The following is a 19,630-nucleotide window of genomic DNA, read 5'->3' as shown; positions in this document are numbered from 1 at the left end:
AGTGCAAGAGAAAAGTATCCAATCCTTCTCTCATATATAATTGTCTCCTCAAAGTTGTATTTATAAAGAAAAAGAAAGCAGCTGATCTCATGATAAGCATACAGCCAATTCTGAGTTTAAAATGTTGCCTTTAATTATCTTTTTATTATTATTATTATTTATTATTATTATTGTTGTTGTTGTTGTTGTTGTTATTATTATTATTATTATTATTTTCAGAGCTAAAAATAGTCATGATGTAAATGAATATTTAAAAGTTGTTAGGTTACTTATCTTCAAACCTCATTATGTTTTTCTTCCTAGTATTACTCTTTGAAAACCAGGATGGTGACTTTCCTGTGTTTATTTTATAAAGAACAAGAGAGTCTTATTATTTAAATCAGTAGTTTCAAATATATGTTTAACCTTGCTGGGATCTCACACAGAAATGAAGCCAGAATCCTGCTGCTATTCAATTCAATATATGATGGTGATTTCACACTTGACTACCATTTTGGACCTTTTTCTAAATTGCTTTTCCTATATTTTGACATCAGGAAGAAAAGAAGCACGGTTCAGAAATTAGATGTGGTTGAAGCATAAAAACATAATAATAACCTTAACTAATAAGAGGAAAGGGTTATATTATGTATCTTGCAATTAACATAGCTTGTTCATCTCAGTCTTCAACTCTGTCTGGAGAAATCTTTGATTGAGCTTTGCAAAAAAAAAATTAAAAAAAATTCTTGGAATTTAATGGGTTATTTATTTCAGCACACAAAGCTTCTAATGTTAGAAATGGGTTCCAATCAAAATAAATAATAAAAAAGTAGGAACAATAATCCAGAAAAAAATTATTTTGCAGCAGATATAACTCAGACAAAATTATTATTCAGGAAACCAAAAAAAGCAGACATGCATTCTGTTTTAAAATCTGCTGTATCTGAGCAATCTTCAACCTGATAACTCTCCCACAGCTTCAGAACACTTGCAACAAAAAGTTCTTTGCCAAAATATCACCACCTTTTACAGCATGGTTTGGGTTGGTGGAGAAAGAATTGTTCTGTGGGAAATAGCCATAAATGATATGATATGAAGCAAGTTAGAAGCCATCAAGCTTGGTAGGGCTCCAGTAACAAGCAGCAGATGACCTTCTTCTTTACTATTATATTATCTCCATGCTTCTACTTCACCATGGAAAATGAGTAACATGGTGAAGATAGGAAATATAGTCTCTGCTGCCTCCTCCCAGCATTGGCCGATTCCCAAGAACTCCTGTAGGAAGGCAGAAGGCAGAATTGTTCCCACTTGCTCACTTCTATGAATTTTTTAGCCAGGCCACTGTTTGTGTTGGGTCACTCTAGAGAGGTGACTTGCTGTGTACAATCAACGATCATTTATACAAGGTTACAACCTTGTATAAAGGCACAGTGCCACCAGGCTAGCCTTCAGCCCCTTTGCAAAGTTTTGCATTTTAGCAAGAATGTCTTGCTGTGCTCTGTCATCCCATTTAGTGCTCCCTACAGGAGGCACATCCCTCAGCAGAGATGGGATGAAGCCAGAATTACTCTTTATAATAATCTTCTGTCCTGCTGCTTGGCAGAAAAGCTATGAACTCTCTTTGTAGCATTTCCTCTGGAGCATGAGCTGAGTCAGTAGACAAGTGGATCAGCTTTTCAAGACTTAAGAAAGCCCCAGGTATTGTTGGGTTATATGAATATGGCACTCGTGTGGCTCTTTTCACATATGAAGCAAGTCTATTTTATTGGACTTACGTCAGAGAGATATGGCACCATAAATTTTGCTAGGACATCATTGCACAGAGTGGAATGTTAGTGTACCTGGAAGATCATAAAGTTACCCTAGGATGATCATTTGCTTTCAGCTTTAAATCTCACATGGAGTAAAACAGACACGTGAGAGGCTCATAAATGTTGTTCAAGTTCATTGGAGTAGTAGCATACACAGTTAATATTTTTTTTTAGAACTCATGCATTTTATCCACGTGTCAACAGATATCTCCCATGTTATCTGAAACGCCAAAATATTTTTTAAATAATTCTCAAAATAATATCTCAAAGCAACCTAACCTGGAAAATAGAGCATCCATAATAATTGCCTCTCCATAAGTGAACTATAGAATGGATTTTATATATACTTCAGCATGTCTCCTGGAGATTGCATCTCTCCTCTCCTCTCCTCTCCTCTCCTGTCCAAATCTCTCAGCAGCCTAGTACAGATGTTGAGGTTGTGCATACGCTGCTGGCTGAATTTGGGAGGCTGAAATTGTCCCATCTTTTTTCCACTGAGGATAAAAATTCCATTAGTCGAAGAACATCATAGGATACCACTCATTTTGTGTTAGTGTATATGCATCCACATAGTAGGTATTTGCATCTCAACAGTTTTCATGCCCACATCTCTTATTAGTTAAAATGGCAGTGCAAAGCAATAGTTAGAAAGCAACAGGCTATTTGATGCTTTATTGTTATTGATTATACTGCATTGCTTTTATACTATATTGGTATTTTATTAGCTTCTTTAAATATATATATATATAAACTACTGTGATGTTTTCCTTGTGCCTTTCCAGGAAGATATAATTAAATATCCATGACACAGCATTTAAAACTTGCAGTTTCAAATTACTCCATCAAAAGCATCAGGATATCAAAAGGATTTTTTTTAAAAAGATTATTGGAAGCCATAATCAAAGTGTATGAAGTGCTATATAATTAGTCGAAGAACTGTCAAAGACCTCCCAAAGATTTCCCATTTATAAGATGTGGTCAATGTTGCTGGAGAGATAATTTCCTCCCAGAGTATTGTGTTTGTAAGCTTTTCTGAAATCTGTCGTGCTTTTGCAAGAATTTAGTCAGGAAGAATTACTTATGTAGTCAGAGAAAATGGCAGCTTTCAAAAACCACCAGTATACCTATTCTGTGCAGTAATATCCTGCAGTGTTGCAGGAGCCACAGCTGGCTTCTTTGTGAAGCAATTTGAGGCAGTTGCCTCTTCTGGCAGTTATTCTAAATATACAGGTAGTTCTCATTCACAGTAACATCAGTGATGAAAAAAGTAATTTTATGAGCAGTCCTGAGATTTACAACCTTGCCAGGTCTGTAAAGCAAAGGAAAACTAAACATAGTTTTGGTTTCCCTTAATGACCAAGTTGCCAGTCCCAGTTGTGGTCTCTAAAGAGGATTACCTGTACTCCAGAGCTGAAATGCTACCGATTCGCACCAATTCGGGCAAACCGATAGTGATAAAAGCTACCGGTAAAACCAGTAAAAAAAAGCTACCGGTTCATCTGAACCGGTATTTCCGACGATCAGCTGTGCTGCGCAATTTATATTCGCTAGCAAATCTAAATCACGTGGCACAGCTGTCCCCCTCCCTCGCTGTTCTACTTATCTTCTTAAGACTCCTTTTTCTGCATGAAGTGTGCCTTTGTCACGCAATGTGCATGCGCGTGTGCAGCGTGCATTTGGCACGCAATGTGCATGCACAGTGCAGTGTGCATTTGGCATGCACTGTGCATGCATGTGCGCAGCACACATTTGGCGCGCGCCACAGATGCGCAGGCAGCAAACCAGTGGCAAACCATAGAGGATTTCACCACTGCTGTACTCCCCTTTTCCTACTGATCTTCCTAATCTGTTCTGAATTCTTATTCATTAAAATGGCAGATTTCTGTACAACTTTTAACAAAAGAAAAACTTACCACAGAGTATCTGGGAAAAGCCCCACTCTTCTCACTGATGATATCTACTTGATACATTTTGTGAGGTTGTCTTAATCAAAGAAGCTTCTCTACCTATGAAAGTCTCCGTGGCAGCTCAGTCCCTAGTAATTCAGGACTTCTCATTGAGAAGATTTTGAGGTTGCATCAGTGGAGAGAATCTCACAAATGAAATAAATACCTTTATAATTTAGAAATTACTAATGCAATTTTGGAGGGACAGAACTTGCTTCCACTTCTTAGATTGGGAATTTTAACTGTTATTGCAATGGCTGAATTAACATTTTTGTATCAAGTACCATCTTTCCATTATATCAAATTGACCTCCATTATTCCAGATTATGTCATTATTTAACCAGGTCTTTAACTATTTTCACTTTATGTGACTTTCAGACTGAGACATGAAATATTTTATGATATATTGTAGACCTATTTAATTGATACATCTGGAGTAAAGATTGGGTTTGTGCACAAAATAAATGCAAAAACAAGAGTTGATTTCAGTTTGCGGAGTTTAGCTGTATAGTTCCATGGAACCTACTTGCTTATAATTTCTGTCTCAAAGGTCCGAGATGTGGACCTGAACCAAAATCAGGATGCCCCTCGCTGCATTTTCCCAATAGTTTATTGAGCAAGAATCTCGGCACACAGTGTAAAGGCTGGAACTGCACCCAGCCTGCCGGCAGACCCAATCAACTGTTTGTTAGCCTTCCTCCAATCAGCTGTCCTTTGGCCGGCTTGCAGTCACTCAGGATCAGCTGTTTGTTGCCTCTGCTCTGGTTTCGCTTGCTGCCCACAACTGCTGACACTTACAGTTCAAATGGCTTTGTGAGGCTTCGGTCTTCCCACCACCCACCTTCTGTGCTAGGGATCCCTCCCCCAGGTATGGCAACCTTGAGACAGCGTTTGGAGTTGTCGCCATTTCAGGGGTTGACATTCTGTTAGTTCAGAACTCTGGAAAAGCAAGGTTTCTGATGGTGTGAATAGATCCTTTTGGATATATCTAGTAGAGGCTTAGACTCATCTCTCCATTGTTCTTTTCCCTTGGTGCTTCGTTCACTCATGTGGAAATAGCAATATATTCCCTGATAAGGCACATGTCATAGAATTCTGAGGGGAAAAAAGTTTATAATCCCTTTCTTTAAAAAATTCTCTGTCCAAGTGATTTAGACAAAGCTGTTATTTACTATATGTTTTGAGTCTATTATAAACACTATTATTTATATTTACCCATATGTCCCTAATTACTAGTCTCGCTCCTATCTACTACTATAGTTTTAAGGCTTACAAAATTGATTGGTATTAATCCAGTGCCTGCAATGGCATTCTATCATCCAGTCTCAAATGGAACAGTTGATAAGTAACTGCTTACAAATTTTCAGAAAGGTAAATCTTTGCTCTTCTTTTTCTGTTTACTGTCAACCCTAATCCTTTGGATCATCTAGACAAATATTTGTGGTGGTGTGGTGGTTAGAATACTGTATTGCAGGCTAACTCTGCTCCCAGTCAAAAGTTTGATCCTGACCGGCTCAAGGTTGACTTCCATCCTTCTGAGTTTGGCAAAATGAGGATTCAGATTGTTGGAGGTAATATGCTGAGTCTATAAACCCCTTAGAGAATTCGGGAAAGCACTATGGAGTGATATATAAGTGCTATTGTTATTGCTATCCCACAATACGTCATACTCCTCTTAAGTGAGTCTTCTCCCAGCCTCACTCAACATCTCATACCTCTTAATTAACTTAAACTGATGAGTCCATTTTATGCTTACCTATCATCTTTATTCTAGCTAGAAACCAATAGATCAAAAGGCCATCTTCAACAGCCACTATAACTGTCTAAACTATTTTAATTGTTAGAAATATCTTTTAACTGGCAGCCAAAACTTCATTGTTCAGCTTCTTCTCCCTAGAATCCTTTCTGATCTTAACATGTCCTCTGAAAGTTTTTAAGACTTTCCCTTCATGCTGTGAGACCCTATATAGGTCTTATTCACATATACTAACAGTAAATGAAAACGAAGAGCCAAAACAGTTCACGTTACTCTCTTGGCCCCCAATTCACTGAGACTCTGAGTGCCTTAGCTGCCTGAGTGAGAACTATTCCATCCGTTTCCACTCTGCTTCCTTAAGGTAACGGTAGCTCATTAGAATAAATGTTTCCATGGGTTCAGGCATGTAGAAGATGTTCTTTTACAAATGCAAAGAAATTCAGATCCCCAATCCAATTGTACAGAAAGATTTATTGAATAAGGGTTCAAATAAATAAGAGCCTTGGTAGTACAGTGGTCTAAGGCACCCTGTTATTAAGCTGGTTATTAAGACCAGCTGCCTGCAATTACTGCAGGTTCAAATCTCGCCAAGGCTCAAGGTTGACTCAGCCTTCCATCCTTTCTAAGGTAGGTAAATTGAGGACCCAGTTGTGGGGGCAATAAGCTGACTTTGTATAAATATACAAAAGGATGAAAGCTATTGCTGAGCACATTGTAAGCCGCCCTGAGTCTCCGGAGAAGGGCGGCATATAAATCAAATTAAAAAAAAAATTCACATTCAACTTACTTATTTATAGACCAAAAAAACAATAATTTAAAAGAGATGTCACAGCAGGTGGCAGCATCTGCTTGACCTTGTCTGGATTAGGAAGTATAGCAGAGTTGGAAATATCAGGGGTGTAGGCTAGACTGGAAAGTCAGGATTCCTGATGCTATATGATCTCATACACTGACTTTCATCTAGTAAGTTAGCCACAAACAAGCAGGGAAGAGCATTAACTAGAACAAGGACAATTGATTAGGATTTATGCTACTTAATTTGAATGACCAAAATTCAAATTCAAATTAGAGAGATTAATAGATGTAATTAATAGATACTAATAGAGCCTGGTGGCTCAGCAGACTAAAAGCATTATGATTAACACCAGCTGTCTGCAATTACTGTAAGTTCGAATCCCACCAGGCTCAAGGTTGACTCAGCCTTCTATCCTTTCTAAGGTAGGTAAAATGAGGACCCAGTTTGTGGGGGCAATAAGATGACTTTGTATAAATATACAAAAGTTTGAAGGCTATTGCTTAACGCATTGTAAGCCGCCCTGAGTCTCCGGAGAAGGGCGGCATATAAATCAAATTTAAAAAAAAAATTAGAGAGATCAGGGAGCATTTATTGGGAAAGATTATCTAGGTAGAGGAGGATGAATGAGGATCTAACAACCTTCCTGTCAGGTAGTCCTGTTTATGTGCAAAGGGATATTAGCACGGAAGAAGAAAGAAATATGAAATAAAACATCTATCCCAACCAACCAACTTGAATATACATTTAAGGATGACAGATGTGTCAGCCTCATGGAGTAAATAGGAATCACAATCAGATGAACTAATTTTACTTTATAGTAAAACTACATTGACAGAATTTTGCAAGAATGAGAGTACAGTTCACTTCCGCCATTTCCTTTGTAGCCTGAGAGACTAGGGAGGGGTCTCTTCTGAGCCTCTTGCCCCTTCCACTATCTAGCTATGGATTATGTTGTCTCTTATCTGACCGTTCCCTTCGCAATATCTCTTTGCCTAATCTCCCAAGGTCTTTCTCACCATTACAAGGTGGCTTTTCTCATAAATTCATGGCAGATATAATTTTCAATGACTGCTATTTGTAATTGACACATATTACTGTAGTAACACTCTTAGGATTAGTTTCATGGTAGCATAAGTGAAAAGGTGCACTCATGTTCTTATGAGCATCACATGTTGTGTTATGGATTACTGTAGAAATAAAATGATTAATGTCATAAGTTTTTGGTTGACTCCAATAGCATTTCTATTTTTTTTTTAAAAAATGATTATATGTCTATACAGGTGATTAGATTAATTGCTATCTTTAATACTCTAGATGACAATGGGAAGTCAAGGGACCCAAAGTAAATCAGTGGCACCGGCTGTGCAGAATAGATAATGAGTAGGTGCTTCTTCTTCTCCTTAATTTGGAGATGGTATTCATAAAGATCTTGTCTATAAACTGATGAACCCAACCTCTATGCATTAATTTAATTCGTCTTCTGTAACATTGATATAGGGAACTCTCAGGATATAATTAAGTTTGCCACATTGTGCAATTTTTAAATTTTATACCACTGGGGATGAGAAAGAAGCTGGAATATTGGAGCTGCTGCTGCTCCCCCCACCTGAATGGATCTGCTTTGCAGTTACTCTCGCAACTTTATGTCAAGCAGACCAATACCAGGGTCTAGCAAACCACCAGACTAGATTTAGATGGTACATTAGATGATGCTAAATTAAAGTACTCATAGCGAACCATGAAGTTACACATTATTTATTTATTTATTTATTACATTTATTTATTATTTATTTTATTATTAATAAAATAAATTTATTATTTATATGCCGCCATTCTCCCGAAGGACTCAGGGCGGCGAACACAAGTTAAGAAACAAGTACAATAAAATCCCATTTTAAACCAAATAACTAATTAATAATAAATAATAAAGCCTGGAGTCAGAGTCAGCCTATTTGTTTGAACAGCCAAGTCTTCAGGTCTTATTATGGTTAAGATCTGATCCATGGACTGAATAGAGATGATAGATTTAGTTCTACCACGATGCATCTTAGTGTGTTGTATAAATGCCATCAACATATCAGCTGTCTCCTTAATATTATTTTTTTTTCCTTAGGTACATAATTATTGATAGCTGTCTTACCCTCTTGGCTTGTCAAGCAGCTAGGCAGATACAACATGGTGGTCTCAGTATTGAGAAGCAGTAATATGTACAGAATGGTGCAACAGAGAGATGAGAATTTTTTTCCCCACAAAGAACTTATCAAAATCTAATAATTCTATTTCATTCACTGATTTCATATAAACGTATTTCACCACCCATCTGGCAGATCTTGGGAACATCACTTAGGAACTTTGGTATAGTAAACATTAGCACTCGGCTATGCTAATATACCTAAGATTAAACAGCGACATGTTTGTAAGAGTGAATTATGGCAGTTTCTGGAAGATTGTTGACGTTCAATATTCCAGTTGATGCACTATACAGATTAAGTGTGTACTAAATCAATGCTAATAAAAACAATAATTCAAATGACTAGAGCAAAGCCTTCCTACCTCCTCCCTTTTGCCAAATGCACCTCCAGTGGAACACTTTTTTAAATTATGAGGTCAGGGTTACACATTTCCAGTGTTTCTTGGATATTAGTTTTACTGATGCTTGAGTATTGATTTTACTGGGTGAAGTCCCTATAGTACTGTATATATCATATTCAATAATTATTTACAGTTTTCTAGGCCCGTCTACGCTGAATTCTGCCTAAAATGCATCATCCTGATTTTTTATATATCTTTCTATACCTCAACATAGATTGTGATGCAATTATCAAAACATCACATTCAAGGCTTGAGTCCTATAGTTGTTCAAGGGTTTTCTGAATATACCTCCATTGCTAGTAACATTAGTTAGAAAAGATTTATGTTCACTGTCAAGCTTTTTCTTCAAATGAACTTGGAGAAAGAAAATCTTCTGTTTTCCACATTACATCAAGGGCGGCTTGATTTCAGAATTCCAATAATGATCATGTCCTTCAGTTATGACAAGCATGAATATTATTGGCAGCCTGAAAGTGCCTTTTTCTATTTTTCATGTTTCAATTCTGCACATCTGTTAAAAGAACCAATGATTAAATTTCTAGTTTTAAATATTTCTTCAAAATTGCAATCTTTCCTATTTGGTTATTTATAAAAAAGGAAAGGGAAAGGGAACTATTGCTAGACAGTTTTCCAGCCATCATAATTTCATAGAGAAATTATCTAATTTAGTCATATTTCTGATTAACTGAGACCTAGATGAATGTTTGCTGATGTGCATTCATTTTACAGTATGAATTGCTCTGAAAACAAAATATTGTGTAGCACATAAAGACATGTAAACAATTATATTAAGGTCAGTGAGATGTTTTTAGAAACAGCAACAAAGTATGAAGAAAAACAGAAGGGATTCACCGGATGGATTATGTTAGCAAATACCAATCCATACCTGTTTACTGCTGTAGATCGGCTTTTAGGCAACACTAGATTTCACAGTTAAACTTGCCAAAGAATGCTATTCTTCCATTGTGTGGTCATTAATTGCACTGGAGTGAATTTCTTTCCTGGCAATTTTCCATTTAATCTCCTATACTTGCAGAAATAGCCTGTTTCCATTTTCCTGAAGTACATCTTGTGAAATGTGAGTCATAGAGTACTTGAATATCTGTTAAAGGGGTTTTGAGGGTGGGTGAAGAGGATGGGGTGTCGTATTAACTGATAAAACAAGCAAAAATTTTCACTCAGGTTTTATTGGTCAGCAGATATCTATGAGAATATAGAACTCCAGTTTTTCCATGCAACCTGAAAATCAATAAAACAAGGCGGTGGCATTTTTTTACATTCTATGAAAATGTGGTGTTTTATTTTTTTAAAAAAAGAAAGCAAGTTATTGTCGTCATTTTTTCATTTTAGAAATTCCTGCTAAAAACTTACCTTTGCATTTTACAATCCAGACGCACAATATCTGACCATGGAAAGCAGTTTGGCGGCCTTATCATTTTTTGCAGATTATGTTTTTGTTAACAGTAGAAATGATTGTATGATATGGGTTAAGATACAGCAAGGATGACCAGGGCTGTTGGCTCCACTCAGTTTTCATGCACCAATGTGTTTTGTTCACAGGAGCCATTTTATGATCCTTGTCTTTCATATTTTCAGGGCATGGCTTGCATATATATGAAATTTTGCAGGGCAGATAACTCCATGAACATGTGCAGCTGAAGACAAAGCCAGGAGGTGCAATCCCCATTTTTATAGCAAATGGGAAAATGGCCTTCTGGCATCTGTCTATTGATGGATTTGGCTAGGATCTTTGATGATATATTGGCTCCTCTAATGAAAGTTATTACTTGGCTTTGGAAGGAGAGAATGGGCTCAGCTTAAAATTGGAAGGCCAGATTCCTGAAAGAAAGTAGATATGTGGGTGTAAATAACATCGACTTTGTCAGATGGATCTCCTTTAAATTGGTGTGTCACTTGTCTCTGTCTTCTGGCTAATGCTCTCTTGACTCTTTGTGCTTTCCTCCTTTTTAGTATTCTAAAGGCATACTTGCTGCAGCAACTAAGCTAGGGTCTCTCTTATTACATTTACCTGTTTTATTTTTTTTTCCAAAATTGAGCCCTTAGCCAGAATTGTCTGAGCTGCTTCCCCTTAACAATTGGTTACCTGTGAGACTCCTCAAGTTCATTTCACTCAACTAAATTGATTCCCACATGCTTATGAAGATTGCTTTTTTGCTGAAAGCCATAGTGGAAAAGAACAGTCCCATATCATTGTAAGTGATAACGCGGCTCAAAAATAAAAATCCGTGAAAATAGTTGGCAAACTGGCCGTGTAGTTTTAATCGCATAACTAATATCCTGAACAGAACCTTCCACAATTGTCTGTACTAGGCTCTTGCATGCTTTATCCTTTCTGCGACCTCCTCCTATTTTTAAGATATTGATCCAGTTTTAATAGATCAGGAATATTCGAAATGTCAAAGCTGTTTGGCTTTATGTATATATATATATGTACAGAATGTATATATGTATGTACAGTATATGTATCTGAATATGAGTGTGTGTGCATGTATGAATGAGATTGTTAGCATAGGATCTTTTAAGACATTATTGCAGCAGAGTAGGAAGTTGTATACAATGCATAAATCTTTGATATGTGGCAATAGGATTGATACTGTTAAAAAACTGAAGGACCACAACCTATTGGTGTAGAAAGTTCTCCAGCTGCTCTTATTAGGCAAGATTTCTCTCTCCATTTTTGCACTGCTGCGCCGTTCAATTAGACTTTCTTTTCAAGTGATTTTGTTGCTATTGCACAAAGTACTCATTGAAAGGTAAGCTAGCGCCTTTGAGAAGCACTTGAGCCACGTTCCCAAACTGTACTATACAGTTAATTCTGAATACAGATCAAGACAATTTTCCTACTCGCTCTTGAAAATGAAAGGAACATAGGAAGAAAATAGGAACTATTAACTTAGTGCTGCCTTTGAATATTTTCCCTGTCTCTGACTCTCATTCTCTCTATGTGTGTGTATACACATACAGTACATATATTGTATATTGGAAGGAAGGAAGGAAAGGAAGGGAGGGAGGGAGGAAGGAAGGAAGGAATAGCGATAGCGATAGCGATAGCAACAGCAATAGCAATAGCAATAGCAATAGCAATAGCACTTAGACTTATATACTGCTTCATAGTGCTTTACAGCCCTCTCTAAGTGGTTTGCAGAGTCAGCATATTGCCCCACAACAATCTGGGTCCTCATTTTTACCCACCTTGGAAGGATGGAAGGATGAGTCAACCTTGAGCCAGTGAGATTCGATCTAATGAACTGCAGCTAGCAGTCAGCTGAAGTAGCTTGCAGTACTGCACTCTAACCACTGCGCCACCTCGGCTCTTCCTTCGAAGGAAGGAAGGAAGGGAGGGAGGGAGGAAGGAAGGAAGGAGCTTTTCTTATCGGACTTTTGACATTTGTAAAGTTTTTTATAGATTGCTCCTATGTAGCTGAATAAACAACCTATATGAATTTTGATATGTGCATGTGCTGTTTTATCATAGCTTTCAGCTAGGGCACTGTAGTATAAATATTAACATTTTCAAGGTGAATCATCCTTCCAAAGGAAAAAAAAAATGTTTGTTTTGAAAAGAGCCAGTGCATAAACAACCACAGATTTGAGTCAACTGAAATACAGTCTAGGTACTCTCGGAGTACATACTATTCAATATCGTTCATCATCAGACAGGCATAAAAAAATAACGCAGGGGATCAAGACAGGGAAAACTTTGCTGAAGGGATTAGAAATTTACCTGGAGTATATATGGTGGGTATATTAGATTTGCTGTTTTTAAAATATATAGTTCTTAAAATAGTATTTGCATGGATTCAGTTATGTGGATCCCCACTAAAATAATTCTTCTTGCAAATCTTTTAATCATATCTGTCAACTTTTCAAATGGCAACAAGGGGGGAATTAAAGGTTTATCCTCCTTGATTTCTTTTCTTGAAGACAAAGATAAATAAAACAGAAAGGTTGCTTGTCATGGCCAGTTAAGAAGAGTACTATCTTCTTAATTTTTTCTTTTCTTTCTTTTTTTGTTTTTCTCTTCTTCTATGTCCCTAGGATCACACCCATTTTGACTACTAAATGCATTTAATTCATCCACAGACTTTTTAACAAAAATAAAGGTAGTACATATAAATAGGATATATAAATGTGGTGTCTAAACAGCAGGTAATGCTACTAATTTAGTATCAATTAAGAAAAGAGTGCTGACTCTAATATGAATGAACATATATCATAACACATGTTATACAGTTATATATAAAGATATATACAGGTATGCATATACATAACTGATTTTCTTTCTGATCTTAGGTTTTCCAAATGAGCCAGCTGCAGTCATTGCACTTACCACAATCAAGGAGTGGTTAAGCAAGAATGATAATGAGGTATGGTTATAGACATGATCTTATGTTAAGATTTGTGCTTCATTGTGTGCCTTTAAGAAATGTCAGAGAAGTGGAATATTGATTTTTAGTATGTGTAGTAAATAATATACCCTGATGTCAAAGAATCAGTAACATGCATACATAAAACATACATAGAGATTATAGAAAGCCATCCATATTAGGAGGAAAAAAGAGTCTTCTGTAGCTTTTAGATAAAAACATAGAAACGTAGAAAACTGACCTGGTGGCCTATTGATTCTGCCCTTTGAGTTTGTTTTCTTTTTAATGGATTCATTTATTATTTGTAATTAGTGTCCCTATATTTTATTTATTTTATTTTTAATTTTTGGTGGATGGTGGATATGTGTTTTACTCTAAACATGTTTAAACTCAATTACCGATTATCATGATGTTGATAAGATGACATATTAAAGAGTCTGTGGCACTTTCCAAGGCTTTTACACACAGTCCCAAGTTTGTCATCTGTGCCAATATGGGACCTATTAAACCCTGAAATATTCAGGCTTGTTATGACTGAATGATGAATCAAAGGTAATCCTAATGGTAAACCTAAATTCTTCAGAATGTAATTATTTAATGCAGCAGTACTCTATGTAGTGTAGTATTGGGGGATTAGGAGGTGAGAGAGTAAAAAAAAATCCTGACATAATAAATAGATGAAACGACCAGTGAATTTTGTGATGATCGTAATTATTTCCAATGCAACCCTACTCATATTTACCCAGAAGTAAGTTCCATTGAACAAATAAGTTCTGAAGCATGTAGGTTTACTGTATGTGGGCTGCGAGCATTCTGCTAAGACTGTTAAATGGTAGTAAATAATTTGTGTTTTTGATATCTCTCTGCTGTCATTTTGTCTTTGCTCTTTTTTTTTTTTTTTTTTGCAACCCAGGTATGATAATCCTAGTGGAATTTGCTTCTAGTCTGTAGGACTGCAGTTTTTTTTGAATGAGAGGTTTCATTTAGAATAATTTAGAAGTACATTCATTTGTATTGATCTTGCTATAGTTTAAATGAAATGGGGATTTAACCATTGTATTTGAATGTATTATATGAAATGATTTAGATTTTAATTATTATCTGCATTTGCCTGTATACTTGTCTTGCTGTTCTATTATGCTTGTTTACCTTCATACATTTTATTTGTAGACTTTTCAAACATTTATTTAGTTACCAGTTGATGTATTTTATTTTTATTCAGCCATGTCTTCCAAAAATTCACAATGGAGTATTGTAACCAGATTATAGACTGAATCCAAAGTAGTCCATTCACACATGTAAGATGTTCCTAATATGTATAAGAGCTACTTTCATTAGACTGATAAATAAGAATGACACTAAATCATTAAATAATATTATTACTGCTCAAATAATTTATATATTGAGTTGCATGAATTTGTGCATTTTTGTCCATAACGAAGACTAGTATGTGCTGCTACCAAAGTACAGCATAATTAATTAATTCTATTTCTAATCTGCCCAGTAACAGAAGTCACTTTTGTAATGTGAAAACTAAAAACAATATAACATCATTTTTAAAACACCCATAAACACTTGTATGTACCTTCACAAATATTCTTTTTTCATACTGCTTTGGATTCAGAGCTGATTGTTAGCATTTAAACGATTAAAACAGTAAGGCAGACATTTAAAAAGAAAGGCTCAGATTTTTCAAATTAAATTTAGCGATACCCAAATATCCAAATTAAATTTTAAAAATGTTTCATAGGTTAATAATGTAGCTGTTCCTCAACAAGGCTTTTGAAATTTCAAAAGACAGGAAAGGCTTTCAAAAGAGCATGAGATTAAGCATCTGAAATATGCTCTACAGATGTCAGCAATTCTTAAGTAAATATATTTAGGATTTATTACTGAATTGCCATTGCAAATGAACAAGAACCTAAAGTTCTTACAAAATGTATCTTACAGCGTTAAAGGGTATAGAATAAAAGTTAGTGTATGCTAATTACAAAATTTAGCAGGTTAGAAACAACAAAAAGCCTGCTGAATGATGCTCTACATTTGGTTTTTTTTCTGTAGAAATACGTTACAAGCTCCTGATCTAAGTGGAGTAAATTTAAACTGGGGGGGGGAGCCACAGATCAAATGATGAGTTGTTCTCTATAAATTAATGTGGTCTTAAAATATAAACTGATGTGGAACTAATTTCTGAACATGTTTGAAGTCTGCTGATTTGCAATTAGCAATAAATCAAATTTGGAAGTTAGTAAATAACAGTATATTGTATGTACAAAAATATGTTGCATTTATTTTACAAGCATGGCAATTATCAGCAATAGTGAACTAATTTTCTGCAGCTACCTTAGTTTGTATCTTCAGTAAACTACACTTTCACTTTTTAAAAATGTGGTCCAAAGGTTTAATGCAATTATTCAGATTACAGAATAGGGCTTGGTTTCATGCTAGAGGAAATTATCCCTCAGAAGAAATTAATTTGAGAAAAGCATGTTAAGCCCATTCAGTAAAAGGTTGCTGGTTTGGTGATTAGGTCAATGAAGCTGCCTCTTGTTTGTTCATGTTAATATTACAACAAAAGGCAATTTTGGGCTACTGTCTTCAATGGTAATTTCCTTCACACAAATATTTGCAACACACTGTGCTTATTTTGGATGCTGCCATCTGAAATGTGCATTCTGTAAAAATGGCATGACATTGTATACATTGTCATGTACACTATGTTATACAAATATGGAACTGAAGGCTTAGAATTAGAGTTGACTGCTTTTGAAATTAATGGTGAAAAATAGCTTAGCTTCCACTTCTTGCAAGAAATGTGGAATGGTTGGATTGGGTTTAGTTTGGTTTGGTTCTATGTGCAGCCACCCAACCTAAATTTTATTTAGCTCATCTGTTTCTTGGCTGATGTTATTATCCATTACTGCTTATGGTTCCTAACTGGCTATATTGGCTTAATGCTTTAGTACCATTGCTGTATTTGGACTTGTGTTGATCATTGACCTGGCATTTTCCAAATACTCCTCTCGTTGTTCACTCATGACAGACCAAAGCCAATGAGCAAAAAAGATGTCTCTATCACAAAGATTTCAAATCAATTTGCTACTAGAGCATGTGAACAAAATTACAGTTGGTGGTATTTATTTGCTAAATATTTGCAACCATTTTAAATATCATATTAAAAAAATCAAAATTGATCAAAGAAAGGGAAAGGAGGAAAAAGGTAGAGAAAAAAGGCAATTTCTTCCAAAAGAGACCATTATTAATGGAGACTTATTTCTAGCTCATTCCTGTTATTGATGAACTTGTTTGTTTAGACAGAAATTGCTGGCCTTTATGCCTGGATGTTTCTAGAAGGGAGGCTTGAAACACATAGCTTCCTCCTTCTCTTCTGATGTAAAGGACCAGGTTAGTTTCTTGACGTGATTCCTAATGAATCAAAATGAAGCCCTCATGGGGCTTTGGATGACATTCTAGATATGTAAATACTATTTCAGATATTGTTGAATGTTTGATCTACAATATAATGAAATGTCTAATTACCGTAGCTGGTTATTACAATAAGGAATTCTAATGGGGGGAAGGCACTGATGTAGCAATGGTAATGCTTACAAACAGTAAAAAAAAAAACCTTGAGTGGAACATTCAATATGTTCAGAGGTAGCACATACAGTATATACCTGTCCTACCATTCTCTTTCCTAATAAGCTGTGTTAGAAAAAGCATAAAGATGGAATATGAAATATCGAATTAATTAATTACTAGAGCTAAGACCCCTGCTTTTGAGTCTGAAAAAGTACATTCATGATGAGAAGATTATGGTATTCTTTTTTTAATGACTAATAGCCACATGTTTTGAGGACAGTAGCATTTTTTTAATTTATAACCTTAGCTGATAGAAGCTATTTGATCCATCTATGCAATATTAACATTACAGGGTTTCTGCCTTTTATTTAATGTGTGTGTGTGGCATTCTGAATTTTCTGTTAAATTGTGTGATTTGGTCCTGGGCCATAAATAAATAAATAGGCAGCTCCTAGTAATGAACTTATGAATTAATGAACTTAAATGTTTATTAGTGCTAATACTAATAACAAATTGTAATTATTAGATATTATTTATTTATAACAGTAAGAACAAGTACTCTTAATAGTAATTGATAGGATTTTTTTGAACTTAGAATATACTCACAAAGGAACTCAGGTTTGTTCAGTTGTTCATTCGTTTCAATGAATCTTGAAATTTTGTTCATGTTTCATCTTCCAGCAGGGAACTTCATCTCTGAATCATCTCATTAAGTAGAAATGTTGACCGTACTTTTTAGAAAACAAGAGGAGAAAACATTTTCCTTAGAAGACCTTTAGTTTCATTATACTTAATTAAGTAGAGAATAGTCCTTGACTTACAAACGCAAGTGAGCTCAAAATTTCCATTGCTAAGCAAGCCAGTTGTTAAATGAGTTTTGCCCCATTTTATTACCTTTTTTGCCACAGTTGTTAAATGAGTCACTGCAGTTGTTAAGTTAGTAGCACAGTTTCTGAATGAATCTGGCTCCCCTATTGACTTTGCTTCTCAGAAGGTTGCAAAAGGTAGTCACATGATGCTGCAACAGTTGTAAGTGTGAAAATTGGTCATAAGTCACTTTTTTTCAAGTGCTGTTATAACTTCGAACAGTCACTAAACAATTGGTTGGACTACCTGTATTCATCTTTGCATATGTTTACTTCCTCTCTCCACCCACTTTCTTTACTTCGTATTAAGGATCTATGTAAATATTTATGTAATGTTAGTAGCAACAATAAACAGTCACTGAATCAGTTTTGAGTGTAAGGATCAGTAAATTAGAGCACAGCATTTCTTTTTAAATGCAGTGTTCTCTGGGTAGTTGAACATTAGTTCCTTCTATTTCTATATTCTAATTAAAGTAATAATCACAAGTTGTTGATTGAAGTGAAAATCAGCCATCAACCTGCTGTCATCTAGCTTTAGTCAATAATAGGAAAAAATGTATTTTTTCAACTTTGTACTTAAAAAGGTTATCTTAATATATAACACATCTTTTCATTATATTAAAGATAATTCATGTTCATTTAGTAGAACTTCCCACGAACTTGCCTTCATCCACTAATTTCTTCTGCTTCTTTTACTTAAATGATTCAAATAATCTGTTCTTTTTTTAATAAAATGTTATTAGAATTTTAATTACAGAACAAAAAGCAGCAAGAACTAATATTTGGAGTGAAAAAAGGGGGAAAAAAGATTTATTTTCTAATCTTCAATACCCTATCTCATGACACACCAAAAGTCAATAAGAGGTTTCCAATTATCATTAAACTTAGATAATGCCTATCTTTAATTATAGCAATCACGATGGCCATCTTTGCAAGTTCCATCCTCTTAATTATCCATTCTTCCATTGGGGTAAAGCAGGGGTGAAATGCTACTGGTTTGGACCGGTTCAGCTGAACCGGTAGTAAAAAATGTTACTGGTTTGCCGAACCAGTAGTAAAAAATGTAAAAAAAAAAAGTTCTGATGATCAGCTGAGTGACGTGTGATCATCAGAACTTTTTTTTTTTTTTTACTTTTTAGGCATTTTTTTACTACTGGCTCGGGAGAATAGGTAGTAAAAATTGCTTTAAAAAAGTAAAAAAAGAGGCCTCCGATGATCACAGCTGTGCCACACATTTTTAAAGCATTTTTTTACTACCTATTCGCCTGAGCCGGTAGTAAAAAAATGCTTTTAAAAGGTAAAAAAAAGGTTCTGAAGATTAAGCAGCACAGCTGTGATCGTCAAAGCCTTTTTTTTTTTAAACTTTTTTAAAGCATTTCTTAACTACTGATTCCGGTGAATAGATAGTAAATTGGAGCCTGGTTTAGCTCAACAGACAGAAGCACTGTAATTTAACACCAGCTGTCTGCAATTAAAGTAAGTTCGAATCTCGCCAGGCTCAAGGCCTTCCATCCTTTCTAAGGTAGGTAAATTGAGGACTCAGTTTGTGGGGGCAAAAGCTGACTTTGTATAAATATACAAAAATATGAAGGCTATTGCTTAACGCACTGTAAGCTGCCCTGAGTCTCCAGAGAAGGGCGGCATATAAATCAAATTTAAAAAAATAAATAATGCTTTTAAAAGGTAGAAAAAAGGTTCCGACCATCACGCAGCACAGTAGCCGTTTGGCGCGTATGTGCGGCTAGTGAACCGGTAGTAAACAGGTTCAGATTTCACCATTGGGGTAAAGTCAAATATTTTCACCTTTGTGCGTATAAATAATTTCCCTGCAGTTGTTATACAGTATATATAGACAACGTTTAATAATTTTTCCCCAGCTGTTTATCCATCAAGCTGAAAAGAAGAAATCTCTTA

General features: G+C 35.5%; 1 protein-coding gene across 4 annotated transcripts in view; it reads left to right on the top strand.

The window, feature by feature from the left end:
* MACROD2 (mono-ADP ribosylhydrolase 2) overlaps positions 1-19,630 on the top strand; it is a 1,140,895-nt gene that overhangs the window by 675,124 nt on the left and 446,141 nt on the right. For all 4 annotated transcript variants that reach the window (XM_034432401.2, XM_034432402.2, XM_087882285.1 and 1 more), the window contains one exon: positions 13,195-13,268. In XM_034432401.2, the coding sequence (XP_034288292.1) occupies positions 13,195-13,268 (74 nt within the window). The remainder of the gene's footprint in view (positions 1-13,194; positions 13,269-19,630) is intronic.

This window comes from Pantherophis guttatus, chromosome 1, assembly GCF_059756535.1.
Source record: "Pantherophis guttatus breed Tessera chromosome 1, ASM5975653v1, whole genome shotgun sequence".
Lineage (NCBI taxonomy): Eukaryota > Metazoa > Chordata > Lepidosauria > Squamata > Colubridae > Pantherophis > Pantherophis guttatus.
This window is presented reverse-complemented; position numbering and strand designations above follow the sequence as displayed.